We start from the raw sequence: 18,519 nt of genomic DNA, 5'->3' as shown, positions 1-18,519 counted from the left end.
AAGTAACTGGAATACAATTTCCTTTATTAAAAAACAACTTAAAAAAAAAAAACCCTTTTATCTCATCATGCTCACCAAGGGAGAGAGCTGTTTATTGCTAAGTCTATTGGACACTCTACGGTCTTATCTTACTTGCCCTATTGGTGGCATTTCTTACGTTAATGATTGTCGTTCAAGAGTTCTCTTCCCTTGGATTCCTAACTTCCCAGTTCCTCTCTCTCTAAGCACATTCCTTTGGGCTTCAGTACAGGTCCTCCTCCTCTGCTTAGCCCTTAAATGTGAAGTGTTTCTCCGGGTTCCATACTTGCTCTCCCCACAGCATTCTTATTCATTTCTAAGACTTCAGTCATCATCTGATGATTCCCAAATTCATAGTGTATCCACCTCTCTCCTAAGGGTTAGATCTTTACATCTAGTAATATATAAGACCTCCTCAGGTGAATGTTTCAACTCATACGCAACATGCCTCAAACTCGGTCCTCCCTACCTCCACACCCATCTGTCTAAGGCAGACACCTGGGCTGGTTCCTGGATTCCTCCCTTTTCCCTCATTCAGTCACCACACCCTTCAATTCTACTTTCCAAATATATGATTTGTCCATGTCTATTCCTACTGCTCTATCCCAATTTAGGCTATCTTCAATTCTCACCCTATAATACTGAAAAAGTCTCCAAGACCCCAGTCACAACTGTCATTTTTAATCCAGTCTTCCCACTGCAGGAAGCAAGAATGATTTTTTTTTTTTTTTAAAGATTTTATTTATTTTATTTTCTCCCCCCAAAGCCCCAGCAGATAGTTGTATGTCATAGCTGCACATCCTTCTAGTTGCTGTATGTGGGACTCGGCCTCAGGATGGACGGAGAAGTGGTGCCTCGATGCGCACCCGGGATCCGAACCCGGGCCGCCAGCATTGCAGCGCGCGCACTTAACCACCAAGCCACAGGGCCGGCCCAAGAATGATTTTTTTTAATTGATGTTTTAATAGTTTATAACACTGTGAAATTTTGAGTTGTACACTTTTGTTTGTCCATCACCATATATATGTCTCCCTTCACCCCTTGTGCCCAACCCCTACCCCCACTGCCCCTGGTAACCACAATACAGTTTTCTTTGTTCATGTGTTGGTTTATATTCCACATATGAGTGAGATCATAAAGTGTTTGTCTTTCTCTTTCTGGCTTATTTCACTTAACATAATACCTTCCAGGCCCATCCATGTTGTTGCAAATGGGACGATTTTGTCTTCTTTTATGGCTGAGCAGTATTCCATCATATATATATACCACATCTTCTTGATCCAATCATCAGTTGAAGGGCACTTAGGTTGCTTCCACTTCTTGGCTATAGCGAATAATGCTGCAATGAACCAAGGGGTGCATAAGTCTCTTTGGATTGTTGATTTCAAGTTCGTTGGATAGATTCCCAGTAGTTGGATAGCTGGATCATAGGGTATTTCTATTTTTAATTCTTTGAGGAATCTCCATACCGTTTTCCATAGAGGCTGCACCAGTTTGCACTCCCACCAGCTGTGTATGAGGGTTCCTGTTTTTCCACATCCTCTCCAACATTTGTTGTTTTTTGTCTTGGTGATTATAGCCATTCTAATGGGTGTGAGGTGATACCTTAGTGTTGTTTTGATTTGCATTTCCCTGATGATTATTGATGTTGAACATGTGCCTATTGGCCATCTGTATATCTTCTTTGGAGAAGTGTCTGTTCATTTCCTCTGCCCATTTTTTGATTGGGTTGTTTGTTTTTTTGTTGTTCAGTTGTGTGAGTTCTTTATATATTATGGAGATTAACCCCTTGTCAGATGTATGTTTTGCAGATATTCTCCCCCAGCTGGTGGGTTGTCTGTTCATCTTGATTCTGGTTTCGTTTGTTTTGTAGAAGCTCTTTTATCTGATAAAGTCCCACTTGTTTATTTTTTCTTTAGTTTCCCTAGTCTGTGTAGCCACGTAATCCGAAAAGATTCCTTTATGACCAATGTCAAATAGTGTGTTGCCTATATTTTCTTCTATGAGTTTTATAGTTTCAGGTCTCACCTTCAGGTTTTTGATCCATTTTGAGTTAATTTTTGTGAATGGCAATAGAAGATGGTCCACTTTCATTCTTTTGCATGTGGCTGTCCAGTTTTCCCAACACCATTTATTGAAGAGACTTTCCTTTCTCCATTGTATGTTCTTAGCTCCTCTGTCGAAAATTAGCTGTCCGTATATGTGTGGTTTTATTTCTGGGCTTTCAATTCTGTTCCATTGATCTGTGTGTCTGTTTTTGTACCAATACCATGCTGTTTTGATTACTATTGCTTTGTAGTATGTTTTGAAGTCAGGGATTGTGATGCCTCCAGCTTTGTTCTTTTTTCTTAGGATTGCTTTAGCTATTTGGGTCTTTTGTTGCCCCATATGAATTTTAGTATTCTTTTTTCCTATTTCCGTGAAGAATGTCATTGGCATTCTGATTGGGATTGCGTTGAATCCCCAGATTGCTTTAGGTAATACAGACATTTTAACTATGTTTATTCTTCCAATCCATGTGCATGCAAGAATGATTTTTTAAACCGTAAATGTGAAAACTTCACTTGCTTAAAACCCATTGCCTGAGGGTCTGTACTGATTCTTACAGACCTTTCTAGCCAGTCTTACCACTCTCTCCTCTCAATCAGTTCCACCCTCCACAGATAAGAGCTCTTTCAGGTCCCTTGTGGCAAACTGCTATCTTTTGCTTCTGGCCTCCAAATGTTTTCTTTCATCTCAGCCCCTATAAGCAAACACTCTTTCTAGGCTATTTGCCTGGTTAACACCTACTCAGCCTACTCCTTCTTAAGTTTTTGGCTAAGATGTTTCCTCTGGTGAGCCAACCCTGACAACATCCTCCCAGTGTTACAAGTGCTTCATAAGTACTCTAACTGCCTGTTAACACGTCTGTGTTTCCATTATACACTCAGGTAGGGCCCTCAGGCAGGATCCTTGTCTCCTTCATTCTTTGCAATATCCCCTATGCCTAGCACAGTGCCTTGCATTACAGTAAGTCTTAAGGAACAGATTTAAGATCGTAATTTCTGAGGCTACAGATGAGAGAAATATTTAAACCTTGTTCAATAATTGGAACATTATGAATGTTTGACAAGAACCAAAATAAAGTCATATTTTGAATTAGTGTCTAAAATCCATGCAAGTGTAGTACTGACGCAAGAAAATATAGATGGTTCAAAACTCCAAAAGGAAGAACAAAAGTGTAAAAACAGGCACTAGTTTATTTAAGAATTGTGTACTTCACTTGATACCACAGGGAGTCGGTGAGGAAAAAAATGAAGTACCCTTAACCATTTTCTTCGTTAAAAGAGAAAGAGGAAGGTGCATTTCAAATGGGTGGAAAAAGGACGGTTTATTCAACAAATGTCAGTGGAATAAAATATAGATTCCTCCATTAAACCATAATTTTTAAAAATCCAGATGTATTAACAATATGTTTAGAAGAGATGATTAAAAAATTTTTAAAAAACAGAAAATACAGATAATTATTTCAAGTAGAGTGTGAAAGGATTTCAATCTAAAACGGAACCAGAGGATAGAAAATGGAGAATTCTCATGCATGTGCCCTCAGAAGAATGGAACTTAAGAAATGAGGAGACTGATTTCCCGTAAATGCCTGATTTACAGAAGACTGAAACTTATCTCCTGACCAATGAACATCCACCAAGAATCTCTCTCCATCCTCAAGCCAATGAACTTACAGCTTGGACTCTAGCTGGACTCCCCCATTATTGCATCCTTGCCCATAAAGCTAGCCTCCCCATACCTTCATCGGACTTGCCTGTAGCTTGCTATCACATGCATTTCCCAAATTACAATTCCTCTGCTATTCCCAATAAACACAATTTCTGGTAATTTGAGCTTGCCTCAGTTATATATTTAGGTTGACAAGAGAATGCTTTTTAAAGCATGATACCAAATGTAGAGGTAAGTATATCACAAGACTGAAGGATTAATTACGTGGAAGTATAAAACTTTTATATGGCGAAACCAACAATCAAAAGATTGTTTAAAAACTACAAAAGGAGGAAAATAATTGAGAAATGAAAAGCCAATCCTACATATCTTCTAACTCAACAGGGAGAAAAAAACCCCAAAATCCTAACACGAAAAATGTCAAGGGACATGGACAAGTGAATCACCAAAGAAGAAAAATATCAATGAGCCAATAAACATTTTTCTAAGAAAGCCTAAATCACATCAAAAAATAAAGCAATTTTTTTTGGATTGGAAACTAGTAACCACATATTCGTAGCACAAGGCTCTTCCTCCCTCCACCCTGTGCTTCTCCCCTGGAAAAAAACCTGTGTTGACAGAAGTGGAGATAAACAAGTATACAATTATACCTACATATTGCCGACAGGATATACACCGGTACCATATATTGTTAAATTAGAAACATGGGCTTTTTTGTATTTTGTATAATCTTCCTATAACGAATATCTATTTTATTTATAATATAAAAAAATAAGGTAATCTCAAAAAGTTGATAGTTCCCCTCAAAAATAGACCTAAAACAGGAAAACAATCTGCTTAGCTTCAGAATAAAAATTGTAATAGCTTATATTTCAGTAATCTAGATTTTTAAAAACTGCAGAGAATATCTAATTATATAATTTTTATACATTCTATAAGGAATGAATCGACAGCTTAATAATTTTAAAATACATATTACAGCTCAAGTTTCATATTATGGATTTCCACACTTGGAAATTCCAACATAAAAAGTATTCAGTCAGTAGCAGCTCTTTTTTTTTTCCTTTCTAGAAATGGCAAGAAGTTTCTCTTCTATTTTCTTAAATATAATCTAACTATAACTATTTTATCATTCTACTTCTATCTCAACGATACTCCATGCCATTCCACTTTTAAAATGTTCATTTCAGGAATATCAACAAGGTTAATGACAATTACCAGATATATATCTTACACTTTTTTTATTTAAAGAAATATCACGGAAAATAAAATTTTAATATATGTGTGTGTATAAGGAGAGGGAGATTTTACTAACTGTCTAACAAATATCCAAAAGGGAAAGAAGTCGGTTTCAGACATTTTCAAACATAAGGCAAGGCAATCAGAACACTCCACGCTCTGCTACAGATGAGACCTCATAGTATATAGCACAGACTAAAATCTCTTGTCTGTAAAGTACTCAGGTTTTTCCTCTATAGGTTGCTTTTATACAAAAAAAAAATGAGTTACAAGATAACATTAAAAATTATCATCCTCACAGGGGAGATAAAAACGTGTCCTATAAAGTGGACAGACCTAATAATGAGCCTTTTAAAGTCTATACTAAACTTCGCAGGCAATAAAAAAAATCTATTTCAGAGTAGGCCTAGCATTTATATATTAGGAAATATATACTTAATTAAAATAAACACTGAAGAAAAAATTATATATTTAGAATAGTTAAAGGTTACAAAAGTATTGTTTACAAATTAACCACTCTTGTGATGGATATGGCCCATATGTTTCCCTTTCTAGGATCAAAATATAACTTCATACCTCATAATCTGGTCCTCCAAAGTGGGATTTTTTCTTAAGTTCTGTCATGGCATTTTTGTATGCTTCCTCTATTCTTCTTCTTTTCTCAATTTCCTATTTAAAAAAAAAAAAAGCAAATGAAAAATTTATCATTTGAAGTGAGGATTTTCTCTGCATCTCAGCAAAATTTTATATTTTGGCCAAAAAATAACTCTATTCCAGTGAAAAAATGAGTATTATTCTGCCCAAGGAAACACTTTTCCTCTGGGCTATAAATTGTATACAAGCTAACATTTAAATCACCACTGAGATCACCTTACAGGTAGGTTATGTATTTAAATGAATTAAGTAACTACCAAAGTGTCTACACTTAAAAAAAAAAAGGATAAATTAACACCAGAGAAATGCCTACAATATATAGTCAGGTGTTTGTTTCCCCCCAGTAAGAGCTATATTTATTTTGTTATAAAGAAAAGAGCAAACAATGGATGCCAGGAAGAAAATAACTCAATTAACAGGTAGAATCAATGAATGCTAAAAGGTAATCCAAGAAAGATAAATTTCTTGTACTATCCCACTGCTGGTTAAAACTATTTTAGAGCTGAAAAAGAGCTGAGATTCTATTTTAACCCTCTCCTTTGACAGACAGGGCTACAGCTCTAAGAGGTGAAAAGATCCAATGTCAAAACTTAAAAGACAAAGGCTGGCCCTGGCACCAATCTCAAACTATTTCCACGACAATGGGCTGCAGTGGGTCAAATCTGATGCTGAAGTCTAACAAGCCTGTAGAGAAACTGATGCCTTCATTCCCTCATCTCAAATACCTAAGGGCTAAACTAAAGTCCACACTGGACCCACACAAAGCTAATCACTTCCAAATACCCTATCTGAATTAAAGCTAGTGCAAATCAATGAATTAGTTCATTAGATCCAAAGATTAGCTGATTTTGTGTAGTGAAGAGAAAATGGGACTTCAGACCCACCAGAATGGCTAAAATTAAAAAATAAAACAAAACAAAAAAACACCCACAAAAAACTGACAATACCCAGTGTTGTCAAAGGTCAAGAGCAACTGGAAATCTCATCTATTGCTGGTGGGAATATAAATTGATATAACCACCTTGGAAAATTGTTTGTCAACATCCACTAAAGCTAAGCATATACCCCACGATTCAACAATTCTACTCCTAGGTATATGCCCAAGAGAAATGAGTGCATATGTCCACCAAAAGATATGCATAAGATGCTTACAGTCGCTTTATTCACAATAGCCAAAATATAAAAACCTAAATGTCCCTCAGCAGGTAAAACAAATTGAAGTCATACAATGAAAATTTATCATACAATGAATACTATGCAACAATAATACTATACAACAATAAAAAAGAGTAAACTACCACTAAATGTAACAACATGAATGAAGCTTACAGTCAACGTTGGGGGGGGGGTGGAAAGCCAGACACAACTGTGTAGTGTATAATTCCATTTAGATGATGTTTAAGAAGAGGCTAAACTAATCTATGATGATAATAAGTTAGAACTGTAGTCATCTCTTGAGGTGGTGATATATTAAGTCATCACTGCACTTTCCTTCCCAATTATATGAATCACCTAAAAGACATATATGTTGATAAACAGCTCTCTCTATTCAAGAACTTTCTAGCCTTCTTTATTGAGAGTCTGTGTATATACATGTGTGTACATACACATATGCATATATATGTGTATATATACACTATATTATTCATATACACACACTGTATATATGTATACACACACATAGATGCACACATATACTAACATAATTTCATGTAAAATGTAACTGGGATCCTATTTCAACCTTGAGAAAAAATTATAGTGGAAAAGGTGAATAAGATTTGATATCAGATAGACCTGTTAAGAGGACTACAAATACAGTAGTTTCCAGATTTCAGTTAATACTGCCATCTTTTGTGGCTGTTCTTTGATTAGATGTGGTGCATGGAGAAGCAACAAAAGTATCTTTTCACAGATCCTTTGGTTTGCTCTACTTACTGCTACCCAACAAAGAAAGAGAATGGATAAGATTACCAACAGTGAAGATAGTCATAAGCTCACCTCCCTTTTCAAATAAGAAATTTGATTGCTGAAAAGATGGAGAAGCCTTGTTTTCTATTTAATGAATATTTTTTTAGAGTATTGTAAAGTGGTTAGAGTATATGACAGAAGATGATCTCTTAGTGAAGGACAAACAGACTAAAGACAGGAGATCTTAAGAGAAAGTTGCTGTAAAGTTTTAAATAAGCTAGTCTGGATAAGTTGAACGATTCTCTTGAACCATTAGTCTAATGGATTTAAGGAGTTATCCTGTTTTCTCAATACATTATTTTTTGTGCACAAAGAATCTCCTAAAAATTCAATTTGATCCACATCAGTATAGAGTTGAAATCTTTGAAGATATAGGAATTCAACTCCAGAATAATAATGAAATGTCTGTACCTTAAAAGAACTTGTTCATTGCTTGTTTCAAAAGAATACATATTGCCAATCAATATGGCTTACTCTCACCTGCACTTGAGAATTTCTGACCAATTCTCTTTTCTTCTAAACATGGGGACCTTCTTAAACACACAGAGCTATTCAAATCCTGTGGCCATTCTGCCATTACATCAGTGATGATATTGCTTTCCTTAGTATCCTGCTCAAATTGGTAAGACCTTCAGATACTGTAAGCAGTATGACTCACTGATGAATGATAAGATTCTGACCGACGTCTGGCCTAGTATCCAGAGCTGAAATATAGAATAGGGTAAAATTCTTCTAATTCTGCTACTTAATACCTCTGGACAAGTCTCTGGGCCTCAGTTCCTTCTATAAAATGATGGCACTGGACTAGAACTAAATGGAACTGTTTCAGTTCCAACATTTTACTATTTTACTGACAAATTATAAACAGAAGTTTTCCTACTAAACAAATTCACTGAGCCATACTTTACACTAGAAACTAAAGATGCATGTTGTAATATTGTTATCAGTGCTGTAGCTTAAACAAAGGCGGGAAAAGGTGGACATAAGGCAAATGTTCAATGAACAACATAATGTGTGTTAAATGATATCGCCATGACCTTGGAAAATATACATGGCTATGAACACAATAAGTTAATGTTTAACTTTACAAATTGGTGTTTAAACTAGTTCATATAACTTAAATGCAGTTTCATATATCACACAATAAAGCTGGATAATGTTAAATGGTTCATCACTTCTATTCCAAAGCATTACTATTATCATTACAAAAATTTTTATATTAAAAGTCTATCAAGAATGCACACTGTACAGTAACTGAATACCTAACTGGTGAATCTCATTAGGAAAACCAGTTTAGGATGTCCACAAAGTTTCAGAGGAGTACTGCCTGCTACTTCTATCAACCCAATAGACTTTCCCCTAAGAAGTTGGTTTGGTTTAAATGTTCAACCAATATGTAAGACTTAAATAAAATCTGACTATTATTTAAAAGGAAGAAAAACCAGTCTTACCTTGTCCAGCCTCTTTTGCCAGCTGTCTTCCCGTTTTACCATCAGTTCAATACAATGAGAAAGGGTAGCAAGGATGCCAGCAGTAGTTGCTTTAAAAGTTATCGCCTCCCCTTTGAAGTCTATACCATTAATTCCTTTCGGTGTTACATGTGGAAATACTGAAAAAGAAAGTTATTCATTGAAAATCTTCCTAAGGAAGAAATAATTCCTCATCACAACTTAAAATGAGAAAATGTTTAGAAAACTAGCAAGTCAGAGTACGCTTTTAGATTATGATTTCCTTCCTGTAGGCCAACATTTAAAAATTCCCATTCATATTCTATGAGCAAAGAAGCTGTGGCAGCATATGTACTTTTTAAGTCCTTTTTTTTCTGGATTCTATTTCCTGAAATCTATTTGCTGTGCTGCACCCAGTGAATAAAGTGGTAGGAGGAGTAATACTTTAACAATAATACTCTGACAGCTTAGAGCAGGACCTAATTATGGAAAGAACTACCTTACATTTTGAGAAACCTAGAATTTAAAAAATATCTGAATATAAACTGTACAACTGAATAAGGTAATGTAAAATTTTTAAATGTCCAAATTTAAGTCCAGACCAATGTACACATTAAATGGTTATGTTTACATTTTATAATTTTAATTCAGAGTTAGCCTTTGAAGTAAATGAAAAATCTTAAAATTCACAAGATGCAAACGAGAGCATAATACACTATAGCTAATAAAAAATCATTCCAATAGAATTCTTATAAATGAAATAATGATACCTTCAACTTTCAAAACTCATACATAGGGCCAGCCCGGTGGCGTAGTTGTTAAGTTTGTGCACTCCACTTCAGTGGCCCAGGGTTCATGGGTTCAGACCCCGGGCACAGATCTACGTACCGCCTATCAAGCCACGCTGTGGCAGGCGTCCCACATATAAAATGGAGGAAGATGGACATAGATGTTAGCTCAAGGCCAACCTTCCACAGCAAAAAGAAGAGGATTGGCAAGAGATGTTAGCTCAGGGCTAATCTTCCTCACCAAAAAAAGCCCCAAAAAGAACTCTGACATGCACTTCACCAAAGAAGAAATTTGGATGGCAAATAAGCATGTGAAAAGATGCTCAATACCATTAGTTACTAGGAAAAAGCAAATTAAAACTACGAGATACCACTATATACCTATTAAAAGACTAAAATCTAAAAAGACTGACCACCCCAAGTGTTGATGGGGATTTGGAGAAACTGGTACTCTCAAATATGGCTGGTGAAATACAGTCTAGCAGTTTTTAAAAAAGTTAAACATACATCTACCATATGAGTTAGCTGTTCCACTCCTAGGTATTTACCCCCAAGAAATAAATATATGTCCATAAACAGACTTGTATGTGAATGTTCACAGCAGCATTACTTATAATAGCCCAAAACTAAGCAACCCAAATGTCCACCAACAGATGAACAGATAAACAAATTGTGGTGTATCTATCTAAGGGAATACTACTCAGCAATGAAAAGAAATCAAATACTGCTATATGCAATAACAACAATGAATCTCAAACTAAGAAAGAAGCCAGGCAGGGCCGGCCCCGTGGCTTAGCGGTTAAGTGAGCACGCTCCGCTGCTAGCGGCCTGGGTTGGGATCCCGGGCGCGCACCGACGCACCGCTTCTCCGGCCATGCTGAGGCCGCGTCCCACATACAGCAACTAGAAGGATGTGCACTACGACAAACAACTATCTACTGGGGCTTTGCGGAAAAAGAAAGAAATAAATAAAATTATAAAAAAAAAAAAAGAAAGAAAGAAGCCAGGCAAAAAACCCCACCCACATGCTCTATGAGTCCATTTATATTAAATTCTAGAAAATGCAATCTATAGTGAGTGACAGAAAAGAGATCAGAAGTTGTTTGAGAGTGGGGGGAGGGATAACAAAGTGGATGGAGGTATCTTTTGAGGGTGATGGACATAATGATCTTAATTGTGGTGATAGCTTCCTGATGACACCAAAACTTACCAAACCGTACACTTTACACGTGCAATTTTTTGTATGTTAATTATATCTCAATAAAGCTGTTAAAAAACTTACATTTTCTGAAAACCCTTTGTATCACTCTAATTTCTGTATTTTCTATCACTCTTACCAAGATTGCTGTTTTATTATAAACTACTATTGTTCTTAATAATCAACTTAGATTAAAAGTCATCTGTGTCATATGTAAGAGAATGTGTGCAACTGTAATAACAGGTCCTCCCTGATAAGTGTTTGCTAATTTATATACTTAAGTGTCAGTACGAGATGAAAGAGCAACATGAAATGTCTCTGAAAAAACTTTAGAAATACATGGGCCGGCCTCGTGGCTTAGCGGTTGAGTGCGTGCGATCCACTACCGGCGGCCAGGGGTTCGGATCCTGGGCGCGCACCGATGCACCGCTTCTCCGGCCATGCTGAGGCCGCGTCCCACATACAGCAACTAGAAAGACGTGCAACTACGACATACAACTAGCTACTGGGGCTTTGGGGAAGAAACAAAAAAAAAAAGGAGGAGGATTGGCAGTAGATGTCAGCTCAAAGCCGGTCTTCCTCAGCAAAAAAGAGGAGGATTAGCACGGATGTTAGCTCAGGGCTCATCTCTCTCACAAAAAAAAAAAAAAAAAGACTTTAGAAATGTACCTCTTCAGCTGCACTTACTACTTTCACAGGCGATCACCTCAAATCCTTTTCAGAATGATAAAGGGGTTATGTAACAGATTCTTAAGCTTTCAAACAGTTGAAAATAAGTGTCTCACACACAGTAAAGTCCCTGAAATAAATTTCTCTCATGTTACATCTATGAGGAAATGAAAGGCATGAAGACAAAACCTCATCTTAACTTGTCATCCACTGGGATCCTCTAAGTACTGGTTACTTTCATTTTTGCTCCAAGTCTCATATACCTTATATTGTAGAGCTAAATTAATGTGGATGGAAAAACTGAGGCAAAACCCCAAAGTATTTGATAAGTTTAGATGAGCATACTCATCTCAATGTCTCAGCTGAAAACAAGGGAAAGATGACCTTACAGAGACAAGGTGACACGCCTTAGTTTCCTCTGGGAAAATGATACACTGTCGTAAAAGGAAGTAGAAAATATGTGAATGTAACCATGCATATGATGGGCAGAAATAGAAGAAATTACAAAATAATCTATAAATCTAGATTTGTAAATATTTAAGCTCCAAAGATTATCATTCAGATTTATAGCCCCTTCAGTTGAACTCTAACTTTAGACACTTCAAAACTCTTTTAAGGGTACTAACACTCAGAAAATGAGGAAACCCATATGCTCACATAGACAAATGCTGACAGAAGCTGAGAGATTTGTAATCCCTTCATTTCATTAAGACTCTCACACACTATTTTTAATAGTAGGCAACCTAGTGGGGAATACCCAGTTTCTGTGGTGAGGAGTTTTTCATTTCCCCACACGAAGTATTCCAAATGACCATGTGTATGTGTGTAAACACACAGCAGAAAATAATTGGTGGAAAAGTTCTTCGGAACACAGGATGGCAACTTTGTTTAAATCTCTTCTCACCTGTCTATTATGATAAAAAAGAAACACAGCTGAAGACTCTGACCCTGATATCAATCACACTAGGGTCAACAATCAACTGGGGTTTGGGACTACTAGCCTATTGTAGACACCATTATTCTAACCAAATAAGATACAGTTGGCTGAAAAACTAAATTTAAAATATTCTCACATGAAAAATCTGTGAGCTAAAAGGGGATGAAAAGTGATCTGTGGTCTAAATTCTTTTTTTTTTTTTTTTCGTGAGAAAGATCAGCCCTAAGCTAACATCCGTGCTAACCCTCCTCTTTTTGCTGAGGAAGACCGGCTCTGAGCTAACATCTATCGCCAATCCTCCTCCCTTTTTTTTTCCCCAAAGCCCCAGTAGATAGTTGTATGTCATAGCTGCACGTCCTTCCAGTTGCTGTATGTGGGACGCGGCCTCAGCATGGCCGGAGAAGCGGCGCGTCAGTGCGCGCCCAGGATCTGAACCCGGGCCGCCAGCAGCAGAGCGCACGCACTTAACCGCTACTCCACGGGGCCGGCCCAGATTTCCACTTTTTGACTGTTATAATTAATGCTGTAATGAACATTCATGTACAAGTTTCTATATGGATGTATGTTTTCCTTTCTTCTGAATATATACCTAGGAGTAAAATTGCTAGGTCAAATGGTAACACTATGTTTAACCTGTTGAGGAACCACCACATTGTTTTCCAAAGCAGCTGTACCATTTTACACTCCCACCAACAGTGTATGAGGATTCTAATTTCTCCACATTCTCACCGACACTTGTTACTATATTTCTTTCTGATTCAGTCTTTCATGATTAAGTGTGATGTTAATTGTGGTTTTCCTAAGATATTGGTCTGTAGTTTATTCTTTTCTTGTGGTATCTTCGTCTGGTTTTGGTATCAAGGTAAAATTGGCTTCAGGGAATGACTTAGGAAGTGTGCCTCCTATTCTATTTTTTGGAAGAACTGGTATTAGTCCTTCTTTAAATGTTTGGTAGAATTTACCAGTGAAGCCATCGGAGCCTGGGCTTTTCTTTGAGGTAAGTTTATTACTAATTATATCTCTTTTTGGTCTATTTGGATTTTCTCTCTTCTTGAGTCAGTTTCAGTAGTTTGTGTCTTTGCAGGACCTTTGTCCATTTCACCTAAGTTATCGAATTTGTTGGCATACATTTGTTCACAGCATTCCCCTATAATCCTTTTTATTTCTGTCAAGTCAGTAGTAATGTCCTTGCTTTCATTTCTGATTTTAGTAATTTGAGTCTCTGCCCTTTTTCTCTTGATCAACTTAGCTAAAGGTTTGTCAATTTTGTTATCTTTTCAAAGAACCAACTTACAGTTTCATTGATTTTCTCTGCTGTTTTTCGCGTCTCTTTCTTCTTTTATAATAAAGGTGTTTCAACTACAAATTTCCAAGTTCTGCTTTAGCTGCAGCCCCTAAGTTTTGGTATGTTGTGTTTTTGCTTTCATTCATCTCCCAGTATTTTCTAATTTCCCTTGTGATTTCATTTTTGATCCACTAGTTATTTTTGAGTGTGTTAATTTCTACATATATGTGAATTTCCCACATTTCTATTATTGATTTCTGATTACATTCCATTGTGGTTGAAGGACATACTTTGTATGATTTCAATCTTAAATTAACTGATTCTTGTTATATGGCTAAGCCTAAGGTCTACCCTGAAGAATCTTGCATGTGCAATTGAGAAGAATATATATTCTCCCATTGTTGGGTACAGTGTTCTGGAGATGCTACTAGGTCTGTTTGTTTATACTATTCAAGTATTGTATTGCCTTGTTGATCTTCTTCCTACTTATTCTATCCATTATTGAAAGTTGGGTTTTGAAGTCTCAAACTATTACTATTGAATTGTCTTTTTTTCTCTTTAATTTGGTCAGTTTTTGTTTCAAGTACTTGGAGGCTCTGTTGTTACATGCAGCTATGTGTATAATTGTTATCTCTAGAAATATAAATTAAGAAAGACTAGATATAGAATATAACAGAAGAAAATTTACATTAGAGATAGATAAGAACTTTGTTCACAAAAGATTGAGGAACCAGTCCTTCCACCATGATCTAGAACTCTTGAGGTCTTTACTCTAACTAAGGAAGGTGTTTTCTTATCCGAAAATTTCTCCTCTGGTCTAATCTTCAAATTACTTTAAGTGCCTTTAATCTCATCTTAGAATCTCTGCAAGTTTTACTCTTCCTCTAGTCTTCACCTCTACCCCCTAATCCTATTCTTGGAATATTTACTAGCAGGTTGGTAAGCTAGTTCTAAATTTTTAAAAACTTCAGCATACGCACTATCTTTAATGATGGCCCTAATGGTGAAAATCATTACAATGATCACTCCCAAGAACAGTGTCTTTTCTCCCTTTTTCAAAGCTTGTTGGATCTAGCACTAAGACCCTCTCTGTATTTGAGAGATGACTGACACACCCTAATCCCAGACTATGATCAAGTAGTTCCAGATTTAAAGACAGCATGTCCTGCTCACTTTACCAGATTATACCCAATGCTGCAGATTAACTTATTTCTAAAGGTTAACCACAGAAAGACACTTTTCATCTATGGTGATTAACAAGAGTTAACTTCCATCAACACTAAGAAAGGAATTATTTTTAAACAGTGAATACCACAAGTATACTTAAAACATGACTCATGATTTAAATAATTATGCAGACATCTTGTAGAGTATTTCTCTAAATGACTTTAATAACCCTGTCTTCTATAGCTTGGTTTTAAGTCTCTTCAAAAAAGAGATGTTGGAGGCTTTCCTCAAATGTCTGGAGATCTGGCTATCCATTCATATTTAAGAGTTAGGTACTGGAAGCTCTATATGTACCAGCAGGGCTTTTTAACTAGTGGACTTCATCAAAGGGTGACCTGGTAGTGAGATAGTTTTTTCACGGTGGATGTCCCCAAAATCTCTATTTATAGGTCTTTTTTCTGTGGTCATTCAGTGTCTCCAGAGTTACCTTCTAATTTTGTATCAGAAAATACGTGTTTGGTTAATGGGTATTCCGGAAACAAAGTAAGAGAAGGGAGCTAGGGACTGCATCTTTCAGGACATACATTTTCATTTAGTCCCTGGCTACCAGAATTCTTGGAGATAAGCAGAAGAACAATGCTGTTAGATTTTAATTATCAGTGTGCAAATTTCCATTTAATCACTATATTGATAGGCCAATACACCTATCTTTTGCTGTGCTAGGTATTCCTGAATCTAGAACTCTGTAGTTCATGGGGTAGCTGAGTATATGTGGAATGGAAGATTAGACCTGGGAGTTTTACAACTTCTTTCAGTAATTTTCCCAATATCCAAACAAAATCTTTTTTCTATTAAAGCAGATTATTCGCTGTGAAATTAAAATTTAACTGAAAGAACCTTCCCAAAATAATGCTCTAATTCCATAAAGATATATAAATCTGGACGACTCAGTAAGGTTCAACATTTCAGTCCCAAGTTATAAGGACAACTTTGTAAAATGAAGCTAGTACTTTGCAAGATTGAGAGGGAGGTAGGTTATAAGGAAAAAAATGAGAGCCATGATGAAAATAAGAAAGAGGAAGAGGAAAGAAGGAAAAGGTGAGGGAGAGAAGCATTACATTTTATTATCAACAACAGAATATTCCAATATGACCTCTAAAATAGAAAATTATTTCCATGCATTCAACAATTTAAAAAATTACTTGAAAATATGCCACAGCCACAGATTTTACTTCATATTCCTTCATTACTTCAGCAAAAATAAGCACAGTTAGATTAACTTATTTTTTTCACAAAGGCTTATTCGTAACAAAAAAATTTGGGGAATCCACTCCAGCTTTTTCTTAGGATATGTCAAAAGAAGAGCACTGACTATGAATTACAAGCTTCTGGGTTTGTTTGTTTGTTTTTAACATTCCACACATAAGTGATACCATGTGGTATTTGTCTTTGGCTTATTTCTCTTAGCATGATGCCTCCAGGTTCATCTATGTTGTTGCAAAACACAGGTTTCTAATGAACAATTCAGAATTCCATCTAATGAGTTAGCCATTATAAATAGAGCAACAATTAATAAACTGGTATATGAAATAAACCACCTTGCTCCTGGGTCTATAAACAACTGTGCTGTGAAATCAGAGCTATTTAAATAATTTTCCTTTAATAACACTGATCATATACTTTTCAACACCAGTTTGTCAAATGGAGAGAGAAAAAAAATGTTAAACAAAGAGAAATATACTCTAAAGATATATTCAAATTCCACTGCAATGTTTCCCCTCTAAGAAATAAACTTTTTCAGAAGTAGAAACTGATTCTACCAAATGCTGCTGAAATAAGTGAGCCAATGCCTGGAATTCAGAATGAGTCTTGGTTAAATAATAATGGCCACTCATTATCTAATGTCAGAATGTGTATTTTACCCACCTCTTTTCCTAGAAGAAACTTTCACTTTCTAGCAGTTCCACTGCTTTTTAAAAATTACTCAGATAATTATCTTGTTATATAGTTAGTTATCTTTATCTTGTTTTTTTTTTTTTTTTTGTGAGGAAGATCAGCCCTCAGCTAACATCCATGCTAATCCTCCTCTTTTTGGGGAGGAAGACCGGCTCTGAGCTAACATCTATTGCCAATCCTCGTCCTTTTCCCACCCCCCCCAAAGCCCCAGTAGATAGTTGTATGTCATAGTTGCACATCCTTCTAGTTGCTGTATGTGGGATGCGGCCTCAGCATGGCCGGAGAAGCGGTGCGTTGGTGCACACCCGGGATCTGAACACTGGCCCCCAGTAGCGCAGCACGCACACTTAACCGCTAAGCCACGGGGCCGGCCCCTATAGTTAGTTATTATATAACTTTCAAAAGTGTATTTTATCCAGCTGAGGAGGAAAAATGTACTACTTACTCTTTTCCTTATTACCATTGGTATTATGCAAGAAGTCTCCATCAGAACGTGTTGTAGGAAAGTCATCTTCATCATCTTCTACCACTAAATAAAATAAATTTAAGGATATTAGGATGAAAGGAAATAGAAACTAACCAGTTTATTCTTATGGCCAACTGATTCAATATACTCTGGATGCTGTGAGTACAAGATCTCACTCATCTTTGTATTTTCAGTACTTATCAAGGTATGCCCAATAAATACGCTGTGGAATGTCTTTAAATACAACACATTATTATAAAAACTGTACCCACTCTTATTTGTGTAAGGGATGGTACTGAGATATGAATTACTCTGTCTCTTAGTCTTCCTATCTCTTCCTACCTACTTGGGGCGATTTCATAAGTCTATAAGAGGCCTCCAAGGGCTGAGCAGGACTGTAAGAGGTTAACTTACAGACAGAGGATACTCTATAGAGCTTGCCTCTGAGAATTCTTCAATTTACCATTTCTGGATATGCAGGGAAAATACAATGACTTACAGTTGTGATATCGACTTTCACTCATCCCAGTATGTCTGTGCCCAGACATCCTTTTTAACTTACCCAATTACAGAAAAAACAGAATCCCCTATATTCTACACACCTCTTCCTTCTACTACTATCCTTTTTCCTACTGCCTAACATACTTGAATCCTGTGCACTACGTATTTCACTCTTATTGCAACTTTCCAAACCTCAGTTCCCAAACTTATTCTCTGCTTTCTATCAAGCTTTTTCATGGCTTCTTTATTTTATTATCTTTTGAGGAACTCCCTTTCTACAGAAGGAATCTTCCTTCTAAGCTAATGTCTTAATTCTTGCCTATATCTGTTTACCTCAGGAGTAATTTGGCTGTACAAGGAATATTTCATCTGCTTTAGCTCTCTCTCCAATGGATGCAGAGCCCACTCCTATTCCTTATTCCCACCCTTGACTAAATGGTAGGAATCACATGGGAAATACTTGTATTCTGTACTGCTGTTTTCTAATTACTAGGCTATTTCATTTTTTTAC

The 18,519-nt window shown here is 36.4% G+C and overlaps 1 protein-coding gene across 2 annotated transcripts in view; it reads right to left on the bottom strand.

Moving 5' to 3' along the window:
* The window catches only part of CERT1 (ceramide transporter 1), a 114,222-nt gene that overhangs the window by 30,601 nt on the left and 65,102 nt on the right, over positions 1–18,519 (bottom strand). For both annotated transcript variants that reach the window (XM_087430159.1, XM_087430160.1), the window contains exons 6-8: positions 17,487–17,570; positions 9,045–9,202; positions 5,548–5,640 (exon numbers count right to left, since the gene is read on the bottom strand). In XM_087430159.1, coding sequence (XP_087286285.1) covers positions 5,548–5,640; positions 9,045–9,202; positions 17,487–17,570 — 335 coding nt within the window. The remainder of the gene's footprint in view (positions 1–5,547; positions 5,641–9,044; positions 9,203–17,486; positions 17,571–18,519) is intronic.

The sequence above is a fragment of the Ceratotherium simum genome, chromosome 4 (assembly GCF_057802395.1).
Source record: "Ceratotherium simum simum isolate JZ-2026a chromosome 4, ASM5780239v1, whole genome shotgun sequence".
NCBI classification, from domain to species: domain Eukaryota; kingdom Metazoa; phylum Chordata; class Mammalia; order Perissodactyla; family Rhinocerotidae; genus Ceratotherium; species Ceratotherium simum.
The sequence above is the reverse complement of the archived record's forward strand: the minus strand, read 5'-3'. Positions and strand labels throughout refer to the sequence as shown.